At 38.8% G+C, this 25,264-nt stretch overlaps 2 protein-coding genes across 3 annotated transcripts in view; both read right to left on the bottom strand.

Moving 5' to 3' along the window:
- WAS (WASP actin nucleation promoting factor) lies at nt 1-12,478 on the bottom strand. The gene is made up of 12 exons (XM_039340221.1): nt 12,321-12,478; nt 10,164-10,304; nt 8,066-8,152; nt 7,302-7,395; nt 5,936-5,977; nt 5,495-5,545; nt 4,658-4,835; nt 4,353-4,395; nt 3,200-3,353; nt 2,000-2,418; nt 903-1,008; nt 1-541 (listed from the first exon to the last, which is right to left on the bottom strand). The coding sequence occupies exons 1-12, from the start codon at nt 12,432-12,434 to the stop codon at nt 489-491; spliced, it is 1,482 nt and encodes a 493-aa protein (XP_039196155.1). The 5' UTR covers nt 12,435-12,478; the 3' UTR covers nt 1-488.
- A 9,264-nt stretch (nt 12,479-21,742) lies between these two features.
- Nucleotides 21,743-25,264, bottom strand: part of SLC38A5 (solute carrier family 38 member 5) — a 38,343-nt gene continuing 34,821 nt past the window's right edge. For both annotated transcript variants that reach the window (XM_039340219.1, XM_039340220.1), the window contains exons 15-16: nt 23,073-23,176; nt 21,743-22,516 (exon numbers count right to left, since the gene is read on the bottom strand). In XM_039340219.1, the coding sequence (XP_039196153.1) occupies nt 22,412-22,516; nt 23,073-23,176 (209 nt within the window). In that variant the 3' untranslated portion in view covers nt 21,743-22,411. The remainder of the gene's footprint in view (nt 22,517-23,072; nt 23,177-25,264) is intronic.

Here is a 25,264-nt window from a genome sequence, read left to right as displayed (position 1 = left end):
TATGAGTTAACAACATAAAATGATTTTATTTCAAAATAAAAATAAAAAGAACTTTTTTACATTCTTGTCATTCTCATGCCTGCATTTGGTCATCAAAACTTGGGGGGGGGGAACACAATTAGATAAGCAAAAGAAAGGTTCAGGAAACGGTTGGCTGAAAGATGATACAACTATTAGAAAAATAAATGCAGGAGATTATGAATGGTCAAAATTGGAGGGCTGAAAGAGAGAGGATTACAATCTTACTTTCTAAAACTGTCAAAGGCATCCAGGTGCACAGGTGGGGGAGGAGAATGTGCTTAGGCCTAAGTGAATTTGAAAAGGAGGATGGAAAAATTAACCCCTTTGCTGCCTCTGCCTTACTGGGATTCCAGAAGTATCTGCAGAGATGGGAAGGGGAGAATTATAGCAGAGTCATCATCAGATTAAATGCCTCTGGCAACAGGTTTAAAGAAGGATCAAACTTCGTGTAGAGTGCATTTCTAGGCTCAGTCATCCCATTCATCATCATCATCTTCATCACCATTGTCTTCACCTTCATCTATGAATACAGTAGAACAGGAAAATACAATAGAACAGGAACCCAAAGCTGGATAGCATTTCAAGAATGTCAGCACAACAGCTTCTCAGAAGTATATATGGATGTGCATATACAGATTTCCCTCTCCAACACTCATTTCAGTTGTCTTGATCCCTATGTCTTTTGATCCAACACCAGGGCAACACAGCCTGACTTGAAGTTGAACTTCCCACAAAATGGCCCTGGATCTTCCTCAGAGCTTTGCTTTGTTTTTACAGTCCAAATAATCACAAAGCTTTGAACTTTTGGAAACTTGAGAAATTATATATAAGTGTATAAGCCTGAAAGAAAAAAATATCATATGGATGTATACAAGACTCACCTGAAGAGTGGATGACTTTGCTCCTCTTTTGCATCACATGCATAAGAGCCCCTACCAGACCTTCAGGACTCTGCATAGAAGGTGGAGAATCCACAACATCGGGTGTCTAAAATGCAGGAAAAATACATACATATATTTATGTGTTTATTTATATATGTATTTATTTATTACTTTTGTCCTGTGTTTATTATTGTTTACAAATAGCTCAAGGCAGTGAACGTAATATTCATTCCTCCTATTTTCCCCACAAAAACCACTCAGATGAATTGAGCTGTGAGGGAGTAATTGGTCCAATGTCTCCCAATGACTTAATAATGATATTAAATAGAGCTTCCTATACTGAAGCTCTCTAGAACCCTTACTAAGAATTTGCAGTTCTTTGTGTGGTTATTGAAAACTGAACTAGTATAAATTGATATTACATTAGTGGATATAAGTGCTAATCTCATTATTTTTCTCGGGAATATGCTAAATTTGTATCAACATAGATTGCAAACAATAGAGAAAGTATCATAATTAAATACAATTCCATATTTATTTATTTATTTATTTATGAGACTTATATACCGCTTTAAGTGCAAGCACTCTCTAAGCGGTGTACACCAGTAAGCAATGTATATATATTTTACATTGCCCCCAACAATCTGGGTCCTCATTTTACCTACCTCGGAAGGATGGAAGGCTGAGTCAACCTTGAGCCGGTGAGATTTGAACCGCTGACCTGCTGAACACAGTCAGGTAAAGTGGCCTGCAGTACTGCACTCTAACTGCTGCGCCACCTCGGCTCCTTATATATATATATATATATAAATATTCCCTCTATCTAGAATGCTAGATATTAGGTGAAGAAGATTAGACCATTTTTCCTTTGATTTGCTAATTTCCCAAAGATATACAACAATCAACTTTTAGATATACTTTTAATGCTGATTTTAGTTTTGGTTTAGTTTTATTGCATTTATGTTATTGTTTTCTATTCTGAAATTTTACCTTGTTTATAAGCTGCCTGGAGAGTCAAAATAACTAGAAAACTGTGCTATAAATTAATATAATAATAAAAGTAATAAATGAATAAAATTTAAAACAAGCCATCTCACCTTGTTAAGCTGTATTCCTTGGCGTATCTGGTCCAGCAGTGCACCACGCCCTGAAGAGATAGCAGGCGGCTGGGTCCCCACTGGTCCAAGCCCTCCAGAAGGAGGAGGAGGAGGAAGGGGGCATGGTGCAGAATCCTGAAATGAAGGAGGGGGTGGTGGAGGGGGTGGGGGTGGAGGTGGGCCTGACGCTAATGGGGGTGGTGGAGGAGGATGTGATCCAGAACGAGAAGTGGATGGAGGTGGTCCCCCCGGGGGGCAGGGAGGTCGCCTAGAAAATTGTGATGGAGAGGGGACATCTCCCCTATTTGATATCATAGGAGCACCTGGGAGAAGTGGTAAAGGACCACTTCGCCCTGGCCCACTAGCTGGGAGATGAGGGCTCGCACGATGTGGGGGTGGGGGTGGGGGATGACTTGGACCTGGAAAAAAAATATGAATATTCAAATTCATGATACTAGAGTGTTAAATCACACATTAATCAGAAAAAAACAACAAATGTTCTGTATAAAGACAAAATGGTTTTACCATGCCTACATTGGGTACAAACATCATCAAATGCATAATAAGCTTTCTTAAGATTATTCCAGACAAATAAGAAAATGATAAATTCCAAATGCCAAGGAAATATAAAAAAGTACAGATTGTGACCATTCTATATAAATATTTCCACACTGTTCTAAGAAATCTGCATGTTCTAAGAAATCTCCATGTAGATATCAATATCAATCTCAAAAGCATTTTACCTTTAACTATCACAGCTGACTATGCAAGGTGGATTATTGGTCTGACTCTTATAAAGTGAATTCAGATATAAATATTAATTTAAAATAACATACATAAACGTATAAAATATCATTTATAAAGAATGTGGTGCTGTTTCACATACTGTGACTATTTTTAATTATGAGAGCTGGCCAGATTAAGAGATGGGTGACTATATAAATTGGAATAAATAAATAAATTGCTCTCTAAAGTATCCTAAGATTCCTTTTTATTTTTACTATAGAGATTAATATAATTACTCCTTTTATTAATCAGTGCATCCAAACCCAGACTATTTACTCAGATATGCACATCTTTCAGTAGGTGGCATAACTAATAAATGCCAGGGTATGGAACCACTGATTGGTTCAAATAAAATAAAAAAGGGGACCAAAGTCACCTGTGAATCAGATATATTTTTCTGCTCCAGCAACTCACCTTGTCGTCTCAGTTCTTCCTTGACAGCTTCCAACCCTCCTTGACCTTCAATGAAATCATAGATAATCTTTGAAGTCTTAGCATCAGTCAACTGAGCATCGCTGATTCCCGCCTTAGAGAAGAATGTCTTCAAATCAGGGTCCAAATCGTTCAACTGAAATAAAAATATGTCAGCATATATTCATGGGGATGATAGTTTAACAATGGCCTTTTTAAGCTAGTAAAAATGATCCAAAAATAATATATAATAAACATATATTATATGATAACTCTTAACATGGAATTACATGGAGAGAAGGGGATAAGAAAATCCCAGTCCAAACTGGAGCCCCAATTATTACCTCAAACCCTCGTAACCAAATGGTTCTAAAGCCTGAGCCATATTTAGCACATAAATAACACAACATACATACATACATACATACATACATACATATGATGGATGGTAGTAAAAATGGTGGTTTTAATCTTTACTTTGACTCTTAGTTGGCAACATCGCCCCACCCTATATATCACCATTCCAATATATATACACACACATTGCTATGCAAAGTTCCTGATAGTTGTTTTTTTGGGGGGCGGGGGGGGAAGGGGCAGATGAAAGATAACTCCTGCAAGGAAAATAATAAATGGCTCATAGAAGGGGAAAGACAACATGGAAGGTAGCTGAGGAAAGAGAGGAATGAATTGTTTCCCTTCTTTCTTCCATTATTCCAGCTTTTGTTCCAGCATCCAAATGAGGCCAAAGAAATGAAGAGCACAAACTGTACTAAAGACTACTTAACAGCCTATTTAAGACCAAGGGAAATTCCTTAGTATTAAAGAAACCTCTGGTTCACACTTGCCCTACTGAACTGAGTATTAAGGAGAGCAGTTCCTCCTGTTAAGTTGTAAGCCAGTTTTACTTTATCTTCTTTTTCATATCAATCTATCATGGCTGCACAGCAATTGGATCTAGTGAAACTTTAAAATTGGATGTACATGCAAAAACTAAGAGAGAGTGCTTCATGACTGCCACTCATGCGTGGGATAAATGGGCAACTCACATATAAAACAATGGAATTGGGCTGCAATAACTCAAAAAGTTTAATCTCACACCCAAGAGCCCTCAGAAAACTATATCCTTTCAAATTTAATTGCCAAGGCTACGTACATCAAATCCACTGCTGGGATCCCATCCAATGTGCTGGATGTGCCTGAAAAGGAATCATAGAAGACATCCAGTTAGGTGAAGACCATCAACCTTGTTTCATCACAGAGCTGGATTTGACTGATGTCATGGCCAATGAAATGATTGGCAGAAAAGATACCCTTAGTTGGCCATCTAAACTTCGAAACAGAGAGAAATGCAGAGTTTTTAGGTCTCCATACTCAGTGGGAATGGGGCAGCTGGCTCTTTGTCAATCTGGAACCCTACCAAAGAGACTGAGGAATCTACATAGCTCTAGAAGGACTCACTTAAATCCACAAGGAGCACCAATGTCAGCCTTAGAAATCTTCTTTTTGCCCTTCTTCTTATCTACCGCAGTTGGAACTGGGAGACCACGATAGCGGGAAAAAGTGATGTCAGGATTCTGTATATTAACAGTTGCCAGAGACAGTGGAGAGGAAGGGGAATTTGGCTGTGAGCAAGGACCTTTGGGAAACACAAGACAAGGATGAGAGAACAATTAGCTTTCTTGCAACTACCATCACAACATCTGACAACTCACTAAAATCTTTCCTTCCTTCCTTCCTTCCTTCCTTCCTTCCTTCCTTCCTTCCTTCCTTCCTTCCTTCCTTCCTTCCTTCCTTCCTTCCCTCCCTCCCTCCCTCCTCAACCTATGTTATTGGTTGTGGAATTTAAGCAAATCTAGGAGCTCTTATGGGGAAACAGTTTTAAGGGAAAAATGTATCTCACACATTTTTGTAACCATTAGCATTCAGAACATGCTGAACCCTCAGCTCCTTCACTCATCATCGTTCTTCCTAAGGGTGCTGGAACTCCAATAATATCTGGAGATTCTTGGGTTGCCATGCCTGTTGTATCTCTTTGGATATTTTCAAACAAAGTGCTAAAAAGCTCTTTTACTAGAAATATTTTAAATGACTGTTTTTCCTAGTGTATAGTTGGAGTTTGTTACATATCTACATCAATTTTTCTTCCAGCTATGCTAAATTCATAATCCCAACACATTTTAAGAACAATTTAAAGAAAGCTGTTTCATGTTTTTGTGCTCTGTAGATATAAACTCTAAGATAAAAAGCATATGTGCCCTCAGAAGTCTGCAACCCAACTTTTACCAGAATGCTTACCATTCATATCAACTCCAGAAAGTGGGGGCCGTGAGAAAGTTGCTTTTCTATCTAATAAAAGCAAAAAGACTGATGGTCAGTAAATAGTTCAGTGTCAAATGTTCCCAGCCAATGATTTGAATTGAAATGGTCTTTTCTAAAACTGGACTGGCTGAGAACTTCTCATAACCAGCAATGCTGTCCGTGTGCTCCAAATCAATCTTTCTAGGATTCCACTGTCTTTACAGCAATAATTTTCCACTCTCTCTGCCAATGAGAGCAAACGCAGAGTAAGTACAACTTACAGCTAAACTGTTATTATCAGAAAGTCTGTCCAGCCATCCTACTGACATTAATGGCTATTCCACGCTCAGCATTTGTAACTGATACACATCAGGAAGGAGCTTGATTGCAAAAAACAAATAATGAACAGATTGTGAGAAAAATACAGGGGATACATACCGCCGTTCACTGGAGGGGGTGGCGGTGGCAATTGTCTGTTATCTGTAAAGCAGAAAAGAAAATATAGAACATTAACAGTAAAATGTTTCATGCTCTTTCTCTCAACTTTCAAGAATGATTTGGCTATCTGAATACAGTAGTACAGGGTTTGTTCCATTTAGTTTGGGCACAGTTGGATTTCCTTGAAGAAAACCAGGAGAATTTTGTCACAAGTTATTATCAAGATCCTTGCTGAAACCTGCCTAAGAGCCTGAACATTACATAGGAATTCTGAGACAATATAAACAGTGGTGGGATTCAAATATGTGAACAACCGGTTCTCTGTGTGGATGCCACTTCTGGAAGTCCATTCTGGGCCTAAGCAACAAAAAATCAGCTACTGGTTCTGCCGAACTGGTGCGAACTGACTGAATCCAACCACTGAATATAAATATGTTTTCAGTGATATGTTTCCCAGTCCTGGAAAGTTGGAAACATCTTTAGACCGAGTGAGGTCTTCACACCATCTAGCTCAGTGATATCCACAGCAATTAGACTATGCATTTCAAGCATTTCAGGCAATTGCCATCACAGCTAGAGGAACCTGAGACTTGTGGGGTGAAAAGTTCCCAACAGCATCATCTGATTAGTAGGAGCTCCAATAATTTTTTCCCAGGTTGGAAGCCAGGCTCTACTCCCTCATCCCACCCCCTCCACCCCTAAATAAGGTAATCAGTGAAAGAGGACAATGATCTTAAATTTGCCAAGAATATCAACAATGGAGGCAGATGAGGAGTGTTTTCTTCCTTCCTAATCTGAATGATTTGGATGATCTGAAGGTTAAGAGAAAATCACTTTAGGATTAAATACGGTATGAATCCTAACATTACGAAACAACCATGTGAGGTAAAGAATCCAAGTGTGTATTTTTCTGGAGGCAAAACAAGTATATTTCTGTAGAGATATTAGCCTACATTTCAGAATTATTCTGCAGAAAGCAGTTTGGGGCTCTGAACAGCCTGCATTTCATTTGCATTCCCAATAAAGGGAAGCATTTTCTTTACTGTAATTTCTTCCCATTTCCCCTTTTTAAAAAATGCATTTGGAATGTTGCAGGACTAAAAGCAGCTAAGCTTTCACTTTTTTTTTAAGGGAGTAATATTTAATGATCAATTTCCCTTCTGTAAATTCTAGGTTCTCAAAAGACCCATACCCAGAGTAATATTTCTCCAGAAACACAACTCCTCACTTTCATTAATTTTTAAGGTGTGACTGGGTCTTTCACCGAAGTAATCTTTCGAACGGGACAAATATTGCCTGAAGAAATGGGATTCAGACAAAAAGCATCCCCTGGAGCTACATCTCCTGGTAGGGACCTTCCACCTACCCCTCTGGTTCCTCTTCTGAATCTTCTCTTCCACCATTTGTTGAAAAGATTGTGCCTCTTGTTCATCAGCAAAGTTTAGTCCCACACTGCACTCCTGCAAGCATATGCAACACAATATCTGTGTGATAAGGCATCGAACTCAATCACAATTCTACAAATCCTCCCTGAGACATTTCTAAATAGGGATTTAGATATACATTTTTAAACAAGTATGGGGGGGGGGAAACTTTCCGTTTAAAGCAAGCATTAAAAAGATTTAATTTTAAAACAGCTGTATAGATCTATCTTCTTTTTACTAAGAAGCTAGTCTTTCAACATTGGAAAGATAAATTCATGGCCCTGGATTATTCAGTGGATTGAAGACCTGACATTATAAGTGAATTGCTCCTAGATGTAGATTATGTCTGGACAATTACAATGAAATGTGGTAAGCTTTTATTGAAACTATTCACTAATATTTCATTCACACAAGCATTCTTCCTAGAGGAAGAAAAAACCCTTATGTTTAATTATTGCTGCTGTAGTTCATTGCTTTCTTTTTGTCTTCTTTTCTTTGTGCTGTTTTAGCCAATCTATAAAGTTTTAACAAAATACCCTACACAGATAACATCTTTTTAAAGTATTGCCTTTGGGACTGCAAAGACAGACTTCGTTTTCTAAAAGCATGGATGCTTCTCGTCTAGATTTTTCTCTTCCGCAGGGTCCTATGTCAGCCTGACCACATATATCCATAGTGATTCACCCATCCATAATCAAGTACTCACATCTCCTAAAAAAGTGTGGAAAAAGGTTGTGGGAGCAAAATAAGCCATCTGGTTGTACAACTCTTGCTCCCAGGTCATCTTCTGCTGCTGCATCAAAACAAAATAATAGGCAAAGATGCTTATTAAGTCACAGACTGTTTCTCCCCACTTAAGACAATATCAAAAAGTTGAAGTATCCTTTGCGTCAGTCTAAACTCCAGGTCACACCCAAAATGGATTCAACCTTTAAGTTTTTTTAGCAATAGAATGGAAGTGGTTTGTCATGTCTTTTCACTAGGATTCCCCCCCCCCCATCGCGTGTAGGCTACAGTTCTGGAATTCCCTGGTGACTTCCCATTTATGTATAACCACTGCTGAGTACAAATATTTTAAATCTGGATGTATTTATGTAAGAAGTTAATGAAAGCAGGCATAATTTGCAAGCAAACAATGATGTTTCTGTATTTCCGTACTTCTGAATGTGAAATAAGACCTAAGGAGAGTAATTCTATTTGGCCTTCAGATGTTTAGAGGGGAAAAAATAATAGATAAGGAGAACTCAGTTTCTTTGTCTCCCCATTTAGTGACCTGCATCTGGAAGAATGGTTCTTGCAGCTCAGCTCTGATGTCTGAATGATGCTATTGGGAATGGTGCTTGATGCTTTCAATTTCAACACTATGTAGAAATGGGGATGAATCAGACCTCCTTGCCCAAATACATATTTTGATATACAAATTAATACATCTGATCTATGAACAGTAAGCCAGATGCATGGTACTTGTGGATGTTACATTATTCACAGGCTTTCTCCACAAAAGAGATGCTCATAATTAACATTTAAAATTGCTTTGTAATTCATGAGGTTTCAACATTCTCAGACAAGACTTTGAGGTTTGCAAAATTTCGGTGATATGATCTTATTGAATCTAGAATAGAATAGAGCTGGAAGGGACCATGGAGGTCTTCTAGTCCAACCTCCTGCTCAAGCAGGAGAACCTATACCATTTCAGACAAGGGACTGTCTAGTCTCTTAAAAATCTCCAGTGATGGAGCACCCATGATTTTTGAGGGCAAGGTGTTCCACTGGTTAATTGTCCTCACTGTTAGGAAGTTTCTCCTTAATTCCAGGTTGCTTCTCTCTTTGATCAGTTTCCAACCATTATTTATTTTCCTGCCTTCTGGTGCTTTGGAGAATAATTTGACCCTCTCTTTTTTGTGGCAGCCCCTCAAATACTGGAATATTACTATCATGTCACCTCTATTTCTTCTTTTCTTTAGACTAGCCAAACCCAAGTCCTGCAGCTGTTCTTCATACGTTTACAGAAGATTTGATAATATGAGAGTAGTACTGTGTGCTTAAACCAGACACAGGACTAGATCAAGATGTATTTGAAAAGATGTTTGGTTCAACTCTCTTAAGAGAATGAGTCAAAAGAATTGGGAGCAGTTGTTTTATTTTTGCCCCATAGACAATAATTGTCCAGAAGGCATAGTAGACATCAGGGACATAGATTAGATTATCTCAGTCTTCCCTATTATAGAGAGATGCATTGTATTATATTGTATTGTATTGCATTGTATTGTATTGCATTGCATTGCATTGCATTGCATTGCATTGTATTGTACTAATTATTTCTAACTGCATTCCTATATACATTCATTAGCACATACAATTAGTTATTCAACCAGGTGTTCTCTTTTAATTGGGCATTCCCAGAACAATTTGTCAAATGATAAGCTGAATAAAATGCACCAGCCAAGTACGATGGCTTGTCAAGAAGTTGTTTTTGCTTCCTGCGCAGATTGGCAGAGGAAAGTGCATTCGGTTGATTGACTTAGAAACATCAGATTGTTTCAATCACTTTCTAATAAACCCTATTACTTAATTCAGTGTAAATCTGAGTACTAGCAGAAAATAGCAAGAAAACAATGCAAATTAAAGCATGGCTTTTAGTTTTCTCCTGTCTGAACAAGAATATGCTGGTTGAGAATTCTAGTAATAAAATACCCAGAAAATAGATGTTGGGTAACATCATTTCAATGAATGAACAATAGATATGTACCTATGGTCAGAAGGAAATGCAGGGAAGTATCACAATGGAGTAAAACAGTTGATACCTTAAGATCATACAAGCGGATGAAGTAAGAACGTTTAGGGACATCCTTTACGAAACACAGCACTCCAGAACTTTGCTTGGACCAGTTTCTGCTGCTCTGAGGCAAAGCCAGAAAGAGTTGGGCCACTGTTGTGACCATGGTCTATCAGAAGAGGGAAAGTTACAAATTAATCATCCAGTTCGATCAAAGATGACATACACCTGTGGAATTGGTCTTTTCAAGCAGATATAACTGGGAATGGGGAAAATGGGAAAGCATTATCCAGTCACAAATGTGATGAATTTCACATCACAGAAACTGTAAAATCTACAGCAATATACATTATAAGGGAATAATGCACAGGGAAGTCTAGAAAAGTTCAGAAAACAATTGCTCTGTACTAATATTTCCTAACCTTGGCAACTTTAAGATATGTCTAGTTGAACTCCCAGAATTCCCTAGCCAGTATGCTGAATGTGGAATGATGGACGTTGAAATTGACGCATCTTAAAATTGCCAAGGATGAGAAAAATTGTTCTACATCAATGGCAAAATAAGAGGCACTGGTTGACTTGGATACAAAATCCAATTCATCACACACTAAGAGCCTTTTTTGCTTACAGCAGGGTACAGAATGAATGAATGAATGAATATGGTAAAAATAGTTTCTGGAGGTGAGTGGAATCATCCGAAATATTGTTTTGGAGGAATGCTTTTTTCTTCCAGTGCCCAATTCCCATTCTTTCCGTTTTGCAATGTTTGGAGACACCCTCATTCTTCAAAAGCGCCTGTATGAGGATTAAGCAGCAAGCTTATATACCTGGAAATAAGCCAGACTGAACTAAACCAGGCATCTTTCAGAGCACTTTAGACAGAAAGTAACTCTACACATTCTTTTAGGATCCAAGTTGTACTTTTTTATATATTTTGGAATCAAACAATATTTCAGAATATTTTGGAAGTTAAAAGAAGCAATGCTTTGAATCAGAAACTAAGCTAATAGAAAGATTTTGCTTTGATTTAAAATGTGAGCTGAACTGTTCTTATTCCTGGCTATGGTTTTTAATCCTGATTATGTGTGTGTGTGTGCGTGTGTATAATGCTGTTTATTTATTCCTTAATGTTGTTTAATGTTTTGATACCCGATTCGGGTAGATCAATTATGAAGCTGGCAGAATAGGCAAATGAGAATTCTCAGCATACCCACAAAACTACAGTTCCCAAAATACATTACAAGGACCTTACAGCAATTAAACTGATATTGTCATGCAGTCATGAGGCCTGATAGAGTACCTAAATAATTCAAAGTAAAGGAAATATTATTTGACAACTTCATCCAAGATCAAGGATATTTCCTCTTCTGTTGTCTGGCCTATTGTTTTGAACTAGGCTTCTTTTCAGCAAGATACGGGGTGGGGCAGGGCGGGGGGTTATGACTTCACCCCCCACCTGAGAACTGGCAGTGTGTCATTAACTAGCCAGAGCTTTTTGTTAGGCCTTTTGAGGAAGTGTTTTTTTCTCCCCACTTCCTGCCTTGAGACTGCATGTGTCTCTTAACACATCAAGCTGTTGTTTTCAGCATTAAAAAAAAAATCCACTTGCTTCTGCATAGAAGTTGGGGGAGATTTAAAAAGCAAAAAGAAAATTTCCCAATGGTTCCACAGTCTATATCAAAAGTGTTGTCAGCTAATTCGATCAAGTCAATTGTTATTTCCACTGACTGCAAGACCATAAAACAAATGTTCAGACTGATTAATACACTAAAATATGTAATGAGCAGGAATTGACTCTTAGGAGACATACGGTACTTACTGGAATTCTGTAAATGCCATGGGGGCCAAAAGGCAAATCTCTCTCTACACTAAGCCAATCCAATCCAATCTCTTCTATATTTCTCAACTTCGAATTATTAATGATGCTACTAATCCTGCTAATTTTCTAGCACGTTCTCATTTATCCATTGAGCAACTTTCTAGGGGGAAGATCATGCTGAAAATCAGACACTGGCTCAGCTGTAGGCTCTCTTCCTTCCAAGTTATTTTTCATCCTAATTCATCAATGAAATTCCAACATATAATCACACAGTTTCCCAGAGACAAGCTCCTCTCTCTCTCCCATTCCTGGCATACTCTACATTCTGCCGTGGACTTTCCTTCCTTGAATAATAACAAGAATTACCGTGCATTTCCTGCCCAAAAGATTGAACACTTGCTGGTTTTCAAGTTCCTCAAGGAGGCAAGAAGATACATTTTCCTGCTGTCCTCGGCCTCCAGGTTTGGTTCTTCTGCTCATCTCAGCCCTGTCAGGTTGTAAAGGCTCTCACGAAGCAAACTTCCGTATTGTAAAGGCTTCTTTGAACAGGAAGCTAACAAACCACCAGGCTCATCCAGAGATAGATGAGTTCTCTATCTTGCTTCAAAGGCCTGGCAACCCTGAAGCTGCCCTGAGAGAAACTGAAGTACAAAGAGAAACCAGAGCAGATTAGGTGGGTGAAGGAGTCTGAAAATGCCCATCCCTCTAAGAAACAAAAGCATTTGGTCCACCAATTCTATAGTTTTTGAGTGCAAAAAGTATTTTTGTCCCATAAATGGAATATACATGCTGCGATTTTTTTTCTGATTAGAATTTAATAGGGTAAAGAATTTGCTTTCAGGAGGTTCTACAATACTGCCACCTCCAAATAAAACTGTAAGTTTGATTTCAAAGTTTGCAGAACTGCTGCTGATCCATATTGGCAACCTTGGAATAGGTGAAAAAACACTCTGGTCTAGATTAGCAGCCCCCAACCTTTTGGACACCAGGGACCAGTTAGAGAGGTTTTTCTGTAGACTGGAGGAAGCATGGTTTTGTGTGCTGCCTATCTGGTGGATGGGGCTTTGCTTGTTTGCGTGGCCTGGTTTCTGGTATGCTGTGGACCAGTGCCAGTCCATAGACCGGGGGTTGGGGATCCTTGGTCTAGATTGCAAATATTTGCACATCTCGCAGGAGGCAGCAGAGGGAAAGTTCTGTTTTAGATCTTTGCTGACATCTAATAGTTATCTGGATATTTGTAGACAAGATCTGGTAGCCCTTAGCAAGATGGAAAAGGAAAAGCAAATAAAGAAAGTGAACAACCAATCACATAAAGAGCCTTACATCACTTAAGCTTGAAGCTCAAGAAGAGGATTTTCAGAGTCATTTCTTTCACAATGAAATAAATATAACCATTGAAATTCTGTTCCTCAAGCCCAGATATCAGCCACACAGGATGATGGCTTGTAGGATTGTGCAGACAATTTCTCAAAAACAATGTTACAAGCAAGCATTCTGCATCCTCCTCATTCAGACCGAATAACAAACGTCCTGACTGGTGATGGGATTACAAGGCAGCCAGTGAGCAAAGCACAGCATTTCAAACTAAGGGTCTGGCTTAAGTCCAAGATGAAAGAATAAGAGGTCTTCCAATATAATTTCAAGTACAGGGGATATCAATCAAGAATAGGCTGTGATGCTTTCCAAATTTAACTTCCATTCTCAATAATCCTTAGTGAAGGGATTGGTTGGAGCTGTACTCCACAACATATGGAAAACACCTGGCTGCCTTCCTCTTGTCAATGCTATAACCGCTGAGTTGCAACGCTCCCAGCCTTCTGTAGTGGGGGAGGGTAGGTTATTGGAAAGATCAGCAGTGTGTTGCCCAATGCAATTCTCTGGCATGTCAATTATACCAAATTTCTGTCAAGGGGAAACATAGGGAGAGTGGAAGCATTCAGACTTTCAATAGTCCTGATTGGTTTGATCATGATGGCTTGCTTTTTTAAAAAAAGCACCTTAATACAGGCAGTCCTAGACTTACAATGACAATTGAGTCCAAAATTTCTGTTGCTAAGTGAAACATTTGTTAAGTGAGTTTTGCCCCTTTTTGCGACCTTTCTTGCCACAGATGTTAAGGGAATCACTGCAGTTGTTAAATGAGTAACACTGTTGTTATGTGAATCTGGCTTTCCCGTTGACTTGGCTTTGTCAGATGGTTGCAAAAAGGGGATCGCGTGACCCTGGGGTCATAAGCATGAGTCATTGCCAAGCGCCTGAATTTTGATCGCTGCAACAGTCAGAAGTGTGAAAAATGGTCCTAAGGTGGTTTTTTTTTTTTTTGCATTGCTGTTGTGTCTTTGAACGGTCACTAAATGAACTGTTGTAAGTCGAGCACTAGCTGTAAAGTCTCAGGCCAACACCAGAATCCCAAGTGGCTGATGTCACAATCATGTGATTGCATCAGGGTGGGGGGAGAAAGATTGGCATTTCTGTAATTGCTTCACCCTCCGGTCTTTTTGATTGGATACATTGCCTCTCACTCCAATGCTGGAGTCATAATATAAAAATTGAAAAGGAGATGGGGGAATGCCCAGGAAGATGTATTACAAAAAAGCTGACCCATAGGGAACTATATGACAGCGTGTGCAATCCAGTATTTGATGACTAATGGCTATAAAGAAATCAAAGGTATTTTCCAGTTCTTAAGCTTTGCTTATTATTTTCCATTTAAGAAATACTGATACTGTATAGAACAGAATGCTTATGTCCAAGTATTTTGCCGGAAATGTATGATCTATGTGTTTTGGGAAAGGTAATATTTTCTACCCATCAAAAGCATGCAGCAGTTGTTTATAGCAGATATTCTGTGATATCTTATAATAATATCTTGTTCATATTATAGTAGAGAATTCACTGGTAAACCAGTAACTATTGCTAAGTATAACATGTAAGACAGATTTTTCTCCCTTTTCTTCTTAATTTGTGTTTTTGTTGTATTGTATTTTCCATTTAAAAAAAAATAAGATAAAAGATTGTTTTCTTACAAAACTATTTTAATATATATTATTTATTTATATCCCACCCTTACTATTTTTATAAATCTCTGAAGGTGGCAAACATACCCAGTACTCCTTCTTATTTTCCCCACAACAACAATCCTGTGAGGTAGGTTGCATGAAACTGGCCCAAAGTCACCCAGCTAACCTTCATGTCTAAAGCAGAACTAGAACTCAGTCTCCTAGTTTTTAGCCAGATGTCTTCACCACTAGACCAATGTGACCGCATAGTAACCTTAGCAAAAGAATTATGAAATCACATTCAGTTCCTCATACTTTGGGGGATGGGGAGTGGGTGAGGTCATAAAACTGTCCAGAAAAGTATAAACATATATTTTGTGAAATATATTCCTATGATTTCTCAATATTTATTTGAATTTAAGAGAAGACTGCTCTCAGGGGCAGACACTGCCTGAACTCCACTTCTCAATGTCTAATGATCGTAGGGGAGCTTATTTTGTGGTTGAGGGAGATAAAATGCACGGAAAGGAAGAGTACATGCATGGTTGATTAAATGGTTGATTGCAAGGTTATGAAAGAAGAAACCTCATTTATTTATTAATTGTCCTGATTTATTAACCGGCACACCCTCATATAATAGAATATTGGCAGTTGCAAAATGAGAATGCTTCCCCACTCTTTGTAGAAGCTTCAGAACCAAGACTTCTGGTATCACTACGTTTCCTTTCTCGTTGTTTCTAGCCAAGTGGACATGCTTCCAAACAATTTTTTTTTTGAACAATGCTTCTTGAAATCCATCTGCACATAAAAATGATGCTAGAAGTTGGTGCTATGTATCATGCAATCTCATCATCATCATCAATGAACATCAGCGTTTCAAAGGTGCTTTTTCAAAAAAGTAACTGGATTGTTTTTTCGTTGAGGGAGACGTTTCGCTTCTCATCCAAGAAGCTTCTTCAGTTCTGACTGGATGGTGGGGGAGGGGAGGGGAGAATGGAAGGATTATATTCCCTTGTAATCTAGATTCCATGCATGTGCAGATGAAGCTTCTCTCGCTCACCTGCCACTTAAGTGGCCCAGTTCTCATTTGCGCAGCCTGGAGATTGGGGACCCCTGATCAGCAAGAAAAAGAGTCAGGAATGAAAAGAGGTGGGCACATAACTGTCCACAGATCTAGTAGAATGATTCCAGACTTTCTCAGGAATTGGATGTTGTATATTGTAGGGAAGATGAAGATAAATCTTTCAGGAGAGCTGGGTGGAACCTGTCTAGGGGCCTCACATTAGGATTGAAATTTTAGCTTAAAAATCATATGCCAATGCAGCAAATCTCCAAGCAAGAACATCAGGTAAAGTAGGACAAAAATACGGCTACAAAGATAGAATCAAGAAATAATTTCTGGGAAAAGTATTTGGTCTCAGGACTCCTTTCTCTCTGTTCTCTAAAATAGCAACAATCCTAGTGACAACAAAATGCCCTGAGTGATGTCACAACTAACAAAAGGAGACTTACCAAATTAAATAATTAATGGCGCCAAGGATGGCTTTGTTGTTAATCACAACAAATCAAAAGGAAAGTATCAGTAAGATTTTATATATTTATTAAAATTAGGCACCATCTGACTAAATTATATATGCAAAGGAACAGTATAGTGGGGTGCAGGTGAAACAGTTCTTAAATATTTCACCAAGACTATAAGAAATGAGACCTGTGCTCAACTGGACAGTGATGCGGAATATGTAAAGAACACGAAATCGAGAAGATACAACTGAATCTGAGTCTCCCCTTCTTTTTTAAACATTTCTATACAGATATTCCTCATTTAGTGACTGCCTCATTTAACAATCATTCACAGCTATGATTGTGATGAAAAAGCAACCAATCTTTGCATTCATGATATTTTCAGGTCTGTGAAGCAAAGGAAAACTGAAAGATCATAAGCAGAACTGTGATTTCACAAACGACCATTTTGCTTAAAAATTGAGTTGCTGGTCCCATTATGGTTGCTAAACAAGGATTACTTATAGCAGGTCTCTCAATAGAAAGGAATATGTTTTCACACATAAATGAGCATATAGGCGCATATAAAACCATCACGTCCAAGTCGGGTAAAGGAGTTTATTCTATATAATAAAAACAAATTGAATACATAGTACAAGGTCAACAGTTCTTTATTGAATACCAAAATTATACAAATACTGTGTCCTTACATCAAGTTCACATTTTGAATGTGTTCCCTCCTCCCTTAAAATCTGGATCCCATTAGTACCCCAAGCAGAAAGCCAGCCCCATTTAATGAAAAAACAAAGAAGTAAAAAAAGCTGAGGCCATCCAGATCCTAGTGGGGTAGAACTGTTGCAGTGAGGTACATATTTCATTTGGATAAGAAATTAAGGTGTGGATTTCCATGGGTCAGTAGAGAGACAAAGGTATCAGGTTTCCAAGCCAGGGCTCAAATGTGAATGCTGCTAACTAAATGCTTCACCTTGCATTCCCAATATTTTGAATTAGTTGGGCTAGGAGGAAAAGGCTGCAGTTGCTAAACCACCATTCTCCCACTGTAGCCACTTCCTACTAGAATCATCCAACCATTATTGTTCCCTAACAGGCCCTGCCTCACTGTAGTTTGGTGTTGCTATAAGCATACTGCAAGTCATTAGTGGGGACATGACCTCAGTTTCTCCTCAGTTGCTTACAAGCATGCATCTAGTGCAGGCAGCTAGCTGCAAGAAAAGTTGAGATTCTTGCATCTCAATAGCTGCACTGAAGAGGGAGAGTCAGCAACAATCCTTTTCTAGTGAATTTCTCTTTTACATGCTATTAGGAGCTGTTTTGCATTTGACCACCTTATAGTCAGCTTGTGAATTCAAAGTTAGTCAGCCAAGAAGAGCAAAAGGCTCAGATATTTACCTGTTAAATAGGAGCAGCATGACAGTCAGTGGCAATGGTTTTGAAGAAGCACAGTTCAATTATGTTGTGTGAAGTTGCTCCTCCTCAGAATCTGATAAACTATGAGCAGCAATATGACAATCAGATTCAGCAAAGGACGTTGTCCCCCTTTATGCAAAACTTCAATTTGAGTGTTTCTGCATCCTATGCTGTGCAAGTCACCCTCTACTTCAGAATTCTTTGACCCTCCTTTCCCCCCCCCCCCGTGACATTGTGCTGGTTCTAAGGATGAAATTTGTTCCACAATTGGGAAGGATTGAATACCACTCCATGTAATGAATCTGTTTAGAATTTCAAAGTTCAATGTATATTACCAAATATGTAGCAGAAGATAAAGATACCAAACATGGGGCTTACTTTGTAATACACCATACAAATTAAATAAACAGAGTGCTCTGATCATGATCATAAGATTTGAATATTTTAGAAAGTACGATCTAAACAAAGTCTTATGACAATTTCCAATTCTAACAGGAAAAGACAAGATGAACGATGCAACAGATTATTTTGGAAGGAAAGGGCTAGAGGTATTCCCTCTGGAATGATCCATAAAATAAAATAATATTGCTGAAATTCTTTAGATAATTATTATAATGTACCAGCAGGATTTCCAATGATTAGATCTCTATTTACAGACTGTAAATGGTTTGAAGTTAACTCGTGTACACTTTACAGATGGGGATGTAGAGGGAAAGCACTTTAAGAGGCTTACTACCTTGGAACAGTGCTAAGCATATGCATCTTTTGTAAAAATACAAGCCACTTCCAATTTAATCTAAATTTTCCATTTGTCAACTCTTAAAGGCAGAGTACTCTGTGTACTGTCTAAGTATGTTGCAGCACAAATAATGAATATTGTTCTGGACAATATGTACAACATTGCAGTATTTCTAAGGGTACTTCCTTTTCAAATTAGGTAGATTAATCCACAGATTTATTTATTTAGTGTATGGCAATCAGCAGAGAAAGCTATGAGATGTGATTTATGTTGTTTGAAGGAAAATGCATAAATATTATCTAAAGGAACTAATATTCAATTAAGTCCTCCATAATCTCACCTTCTCAATGGAAAAAAAACTGAATCCCTAACAATTCTTTAAGTATAGATAAACAAGCAACAAATAGAAGCTAAAAAAATTCGAAGAATAAATGTACATAATGCAGAATTTATTACATAAACTAGATATAAGGTGGTAAAAGAACCCTTCCATCCTCTTTCATTTTCAAAATCACAGAGGTATTTGTGGTATGACAGAATCAAGATTAAGGGTCTTGTGCAGATGATAGATCAAATTTGTTTCCTGATTCAGACACTATGACCTTAGCCAAAGTTTCAGATTACGAGAGAATTTCTATAAAAAGAGGACAATTCCTGAGAGCTCTGACAGAGAAGCAAGCTCCCTTAGATCCAGCCATCATTAGATGGTTTTATCAGAGATGTCATATAAGTGCATTTAAAAAGATAACCTTTAAGTGTGAGCAAGCAATTACCGTACTTTCCCGTGTATAAGACGACTTTCGCAAGCGTTAAACTCGCCGCCGAAGTCGGGGGTTGTCTTATACGCCGAGTTGTCTTATACATCAGAAATTACAGTAGTTTCCGGCGTATAAGAGGACTTTCTAGGCATGCGACTCGGCGCCGAAGATGGGGGTCGTCTTATACACCGGGTCGCCTTATACAATGGAATATACGGTAGCACAATCGGGCATTGCTACAAGAAGTATTAATGCTTGATGAAATGTACACCTAAAATAAAGAATAATTTCTGTCATTTCTGTATAAGGAAAAGCTAAATAGAGGGGGAACAAATGGCAGAAAGATACCAAATAATTAGAAATGAAAAAAAAATAGATGAATAATGGAACAGAGGTTATCTTTGTCAGGCTAGACTTACAGCCTTCCTACCAAAAAATTTAGTTCCCACCCATTCACTGTCAAGGGACATGCAAAACTGCAGTGAAAGGTCCATAGTTCAGGGGATGTTTAATCTTCAGAATTATAGGACTAAGGATTCACATGAAAGTATCAACTTTCAACTTAAAAGCTTTTTTAAACCCTTTTCCAAGTTTTGACTATGACACCTTTTAACATAACTAATTCAATGACACAAAAAGATGAATTACATATAAGCGTCTCAAAATACAAAAATAAAGTGGCATGTTCTGCTGGAATAGCAGTATTTAGTTTTCTTAAACTATCTTTACATGTAAGTGCTATTGTGGTGGGAAGGAGAGGGAGAGGGAATATTTTTAAAAATTCTGAAAAGTGCAATTTAAAAGATTAATGTCAGTGACCATGAAGATGACAGGAAAGATATGTATACAGATTTATTCTGACTTGTTAAATTCCTTAATAGTTTCGTTGCACAAAATAAAACTACACCTGTTCGGGCAGGTGAAAGGCGATCCATGATTAGCCAAACTGATCTACCATTGTCCTCTAACTTCCACTTAAGTATCTCTGAATTGAAAAAGGCAGTAATTACATAGGGGAAATACTGGAAGACAAAGATTTAAGACGTCATTGTAAGGATGCTGGGAAAAAATAAATCTGGTGTTGTCAATTCCAAAGAGAAAAAATATCTAGGAATCCTTGCTGGCTTGTATCACACTGGTCACTGAATTAATTTATTTTCTCAATTAATTCATTTTCTCATATATATTGAGCCCTAAACTAATTAGGTGGGTTTACTCAACATACTAAAATCACAAAAAGTTAGCCATGTGTAGCATTTTATGCAAATTCAGCTGTTAGATTTGTAATTGGCCTGGTTAAGTGTGTTGTGCAAATATAGTCTCTATGTTAGTACAGGTGGTCCTCAACTTACAACAGTCTGCTTAGCGACCGTTTGGTTACAGCAGTACTGAAAAAAGTGATTTATGGCTATTTTTCACACTTATGACCGTTGCAGCATCCCCGTGCTCACGTGATTAACATTCGGATGCTCGATAACTAACATTTATGAAGGTTGCATTGTCCCGGGGTCATGGAATCACCTTTTGAAACTTTCTGACAAGCAAAATCAATGGGGAAACCAGATTCACTTAACAACTGTGTTACTAATTTGACAACTGCAGTGATTCACTTAACAACCATGGCAAGAAAGGTTGTAAAATAGGACAAAAGTCACTTAAACACATTTCTCACTTAGCAACATAACTTTTGGGCTCAGTTGTGGTCATAAGTTGAGGACTACCTGTATTTTTTTCCTAGTGTGTTTGCAACAATTGTCAGTCAAGGCTCTTATCGTTTTGCATATCAGCACCACTTGAAATTAACTCAGCCAGAAGAGCAGATTCCGTTACTTCAGAACTTTCAAATAGGAAGTGATGGAATCCTAAACTCAGATGCAGCACTTAGAAATTTAATCCCTGGGGCCCAGGGAGATGCACCAAAGGGAAATCACCAAGTGGTGTTGTAGTGTATGTAGAATTTACTTTTCTGGATAGCCTCAGAAAAAAAAACTAGTATCATTCAGAGACAGAAGACAGCAAACAACATTCTCCCACAATTTGTGGGAATTGCATTCCCCTCCCACTAGCAGGGAACCCTTGAATCTCCTGCTGTACCTACGTGATCCATTCTGCTCTGCCTCCTTAGATGGGAGGAGATTTCCAGAATTCCAGGGTCCCTGGTTCTCCTCCCTCCCTCCGATTCCCAGACCTCATCTATGTCAGAAAAACCTGGAATCATGGCATAGATTAAATAGGCATTAGGATGGCTATGTTATTTATACTCTTTGGTCTGATAGCCAGGTCGAAATTAAATAAAAGCTAATAAATTAGATTGTCCATTGCTTTGATCACACCCATCCAGGCTGGCATTTCTTTTGCTGTCAGTTGGTATCATTGCTATGTTTTTAAGTAATATCAGGCAGGAGACTGAGTGATATCAGACACCATGCCTCTATAGCAACCAACCCCCTCCCCCCATATTGGATAGCAAAGGATGTCATAATTGTTGAGACATCAAGGCACCATTTGGTACAATGACAAATGAGGAAAAAAAACAGCCTGAAATTCCTTCCATAACAGTGGAGGGGGAGGAGGAAGAGGAGAATGGAAAAAAAGCCAAACTAAGCCTTGTTGAGAGGCAGCATGATAATCCTGGGCAAAGATAAACCCAAACCAAACCCCACGTGCTTTTCCCGAGACATGCAATTGTTGGTGATGGCACAATATCGCCAGGGAGAAAAAAAACAAAGGCCAGGAAAATAATGCTGCTACCATAGGAGCCAGCAAATGAAGGGAGCTTATTCAGAGGCTCTGTTTTGGAGGCCTACACCTTAGAAGGGCTGTTAACGAAGCCCAGGAGCTGTTCCAAATTACTTTGCATTGCCACAGCACGAAAGGGATGCCTTCCAACACTTCTCCAAAGTGATGGACCGGTAATTATGGTGTCTCCAAGATGAGTGAGGATAAACAGCAAAAGGCACCACTGTTTCTCTGGCACTGAATGGTCTCCCTGGTTAGAACCACCTGGTCTCTTGGGGTCAGGCGTGGGCTTTGCTAGTGACTCACTCCAGAGCTCTTTCCTGTGGTTACCCAGTCGACGATGATAAAAGTGAGGCTCATCACCATGAAAATAAAACCAAGGGCAGCAAAACACGCAGCCTGTGGAAGGAGAAAAAAATTCATGAATCACGATTCCGGAAAACATCTTTTCTTTTTTCACAGAATTTTCAGGAGGGAACAAGAGGACCCCACAGTCCCCGGCAACCCAAACAAAATTTCTAAGAAAGCATTCCTTATCCCCTCTATCCAGCAATTTCCCAATCACCTAGGTTTCAACAGCCTTAGTTTCCAAAGTGCCTCTCCACAAACATGCTAATTCATGGGTGCAAAACTACCACATCTAGTTGCACTGATTAAAGATTGAGAAAATAGAAGGAGCATGGACAAAAACCGACATTCTTGAATAAGCTCCGACCCGCTGGCCTTTTGCACTAAGCCACAGGTGTCAAACTCGCCACGTCACATGACATGACGTGTCGCGCCTTTTTTTGCTTTGCCAGAGCTGGGGTGGGCATGGCTTCCACATGATGCAACCGGCCTACGGGCCGGCAGTTTGGCACCCCTGCACTAAGACTTCGTGGAATTGTCCAATTGTCTAGTATAACTCCCATGTTGTACATCCCCTCCCCTCAATCTGCTTGCCAATAGCCAATACCTGGATTTTGGGTCTTGATCGTAGTGGTTCTTTTTCATTGGGGATAATTCGGATGTAGAAAATGCTAGGAAGGATGAAGATGAGACTGGGGGCTGATGTGGCTCCTGGGAAAAATACACAGATGTTGTGAACGGCCATCCAGCATTCACAATGCAACAGCTCCCCTCCCAGCCCTAATACTGGGTTGGCTCAGATACATCCAATACATGTCTTTCCATAGTTATGGGCTTTGGCACTATGCAAAAACAAATTTTCCCCTTTCCCTCTTTCTCTAGGAGAACTTGGGTTTATTGTTTTAGGAGACTGCAGACAGTTCCCTGGGGCAAGGAATTCAACCAAGAAACAGTGATCCCTAATGGAGAGGAGAAAGGAGAAATCATTCTTCTTGGAATTTTCAGAAAATAAAAATAAAATAAATTGAAATGGAATTGAATTGTAAATCGAATAAATTGAATAAGAAATGGAAAAATCTGATACACAGATCTATTTCTTGGCTAGAAATAAAATAAATGCCTAGTTAGAACTACACAAAGCTCAATCATTGTTTTATGTGTGCAGATTAATGGCATAGTTGTTTTTTTTTTTTTTTTTGGTCAAACATTCAGAGATTCTGCCCTACTGATCTCTTAGAAGCAAGATACGTCTTGTGGATAGCAGATCAGTGCCATCTTGTGGTCTGAATGAATTCTTATTTTACTTCTGTATATTCTGTTAGATATTTTTTCCTATTCAATTGATGGCAGTTACTGCATCTCTAGATTAGAACAGCTCAGCTCTGTAATCTATCTTTCTCAGCACTGATTATCTGCATTTTAACATTTAATCAAAAAGCAGCTAAATTTCTAAACTTAAAAAAAAACTTAAACGCCTAAATATTTTAGCTTATTTTTAATAAATAAAATTTAATGGTTTATTCCCTATGAGATTAGATTTATTTATTTGATTTTTTAAAATCCTGTCTTTATTGATTTTATAAGTAACTCAAGGTGAGCATACATAAGACTCCTTCTTCCTCCTGTTTTCCCCACAACAACAACGCTGTGAGGTGGATATCTCCTAAAGCAGCGGCCTCCAACCTTTTTGACACCAGGGACCAATTCTGTGGTGGGTGTTTTTTCCACAGACTAGGGGGCGTGGTTTCGCACGCTGCCTGGATCCCACATGGTGCAGTTGGGGCTTCGCTAGCTTGTGTGGCCAATGCCGATACAGGGCCTGGGGGTTGGGGACCCCTGTCCTAAAGCAAAGGACTGATATCTCTGGTCACTTTAGAGCTTTATCGCCAAGAGTGGCAGAATAGCATTTTCCACAGGGTACAAGAGCCCTATATTTCTCACATAGGAGAGGAGGACACAGGCAAGGTGGTCCCTAGAAGCTTGTTGAAGGCAACAAGCTATTATTCCAAGGGGTAGGAAGCAGGACCCCAGTGTGAAATACAGAGGGCTTCCGGGTGAGATTTCCACTGTATTGGCCTCTCCCTACTACTGCAGATATCAGAACATCTTCTTGGATGAAAGCTGTCCTAAACCTTGAGCCATGGGGGAAAAAAGACCATAAAGCTAAGAACAGCTTGTGTAGTGAACCCATGTAGTGTGAGGGTTTAAACGTTAGACTATAACCAAGGAGGCCTCAGTTCAAGTCCACCCTCGGTCATTTTAGGCCAATTACTCGCTCTGTCAACTCAACCTATCTCACAGGTTTGTTGTTATGGAGAAAACTAAGAGAGAATACTGGGTACTATGTACAATGAGCTGAGCTCCTAAATGAATGGCAGGATAGAAATGTAATAAATAAATACATAGAAAGTTATCTTTTTTAGGAAAGAGGTAACACCAGAGAGGCAAAGGGCATGTTTTGTATGCAGATGTATCAGATTCATTGCATTCCAGATAATACTGACAAACTCTGGTTTGTATGAAGTCCTGGAGAAATGCTGCCAGTCAACTACCAAACCAAGATGTTCAAATTATGGTTTATAGAACAGCCATAATGGACAACTGCAACACTATACCTCTAATACTACATATAATAATGCTATACCATAAATCAGTATTCAATCTCTTTTTTCAGCACTGTACCATACATCAAGGGGACTTAATGAGGAAGCTTAAGGCTGCTGTCTACAGTGGATGATAGTATTGTACATGTCTATGGAGATTCTCAATCATCCAGGTCATGGTTGTCCCAATGGTGCT

Source organism: Crotalus tigris, unplaced genomic scaffold (genome assembly GCF_016545835.1).
Source record: "Crotalus tigris isolate CLP2741 ecotype Arizona unplaced genomic scaffold, ASM1654583v1 scf7180000017742.2353718, whole genome shotgun sequence".
Taxonomy (NCBI): Eukaryota; Metazoa; Chordata; class Lepidosauria; order Squamata; family Viperidae; genus Crotalus; species Crotalus tigris.
Note: the sequence above shows the minus strand (reverse complement) of the source record. Positions and strands in the feature narration are given on the sequence as shown.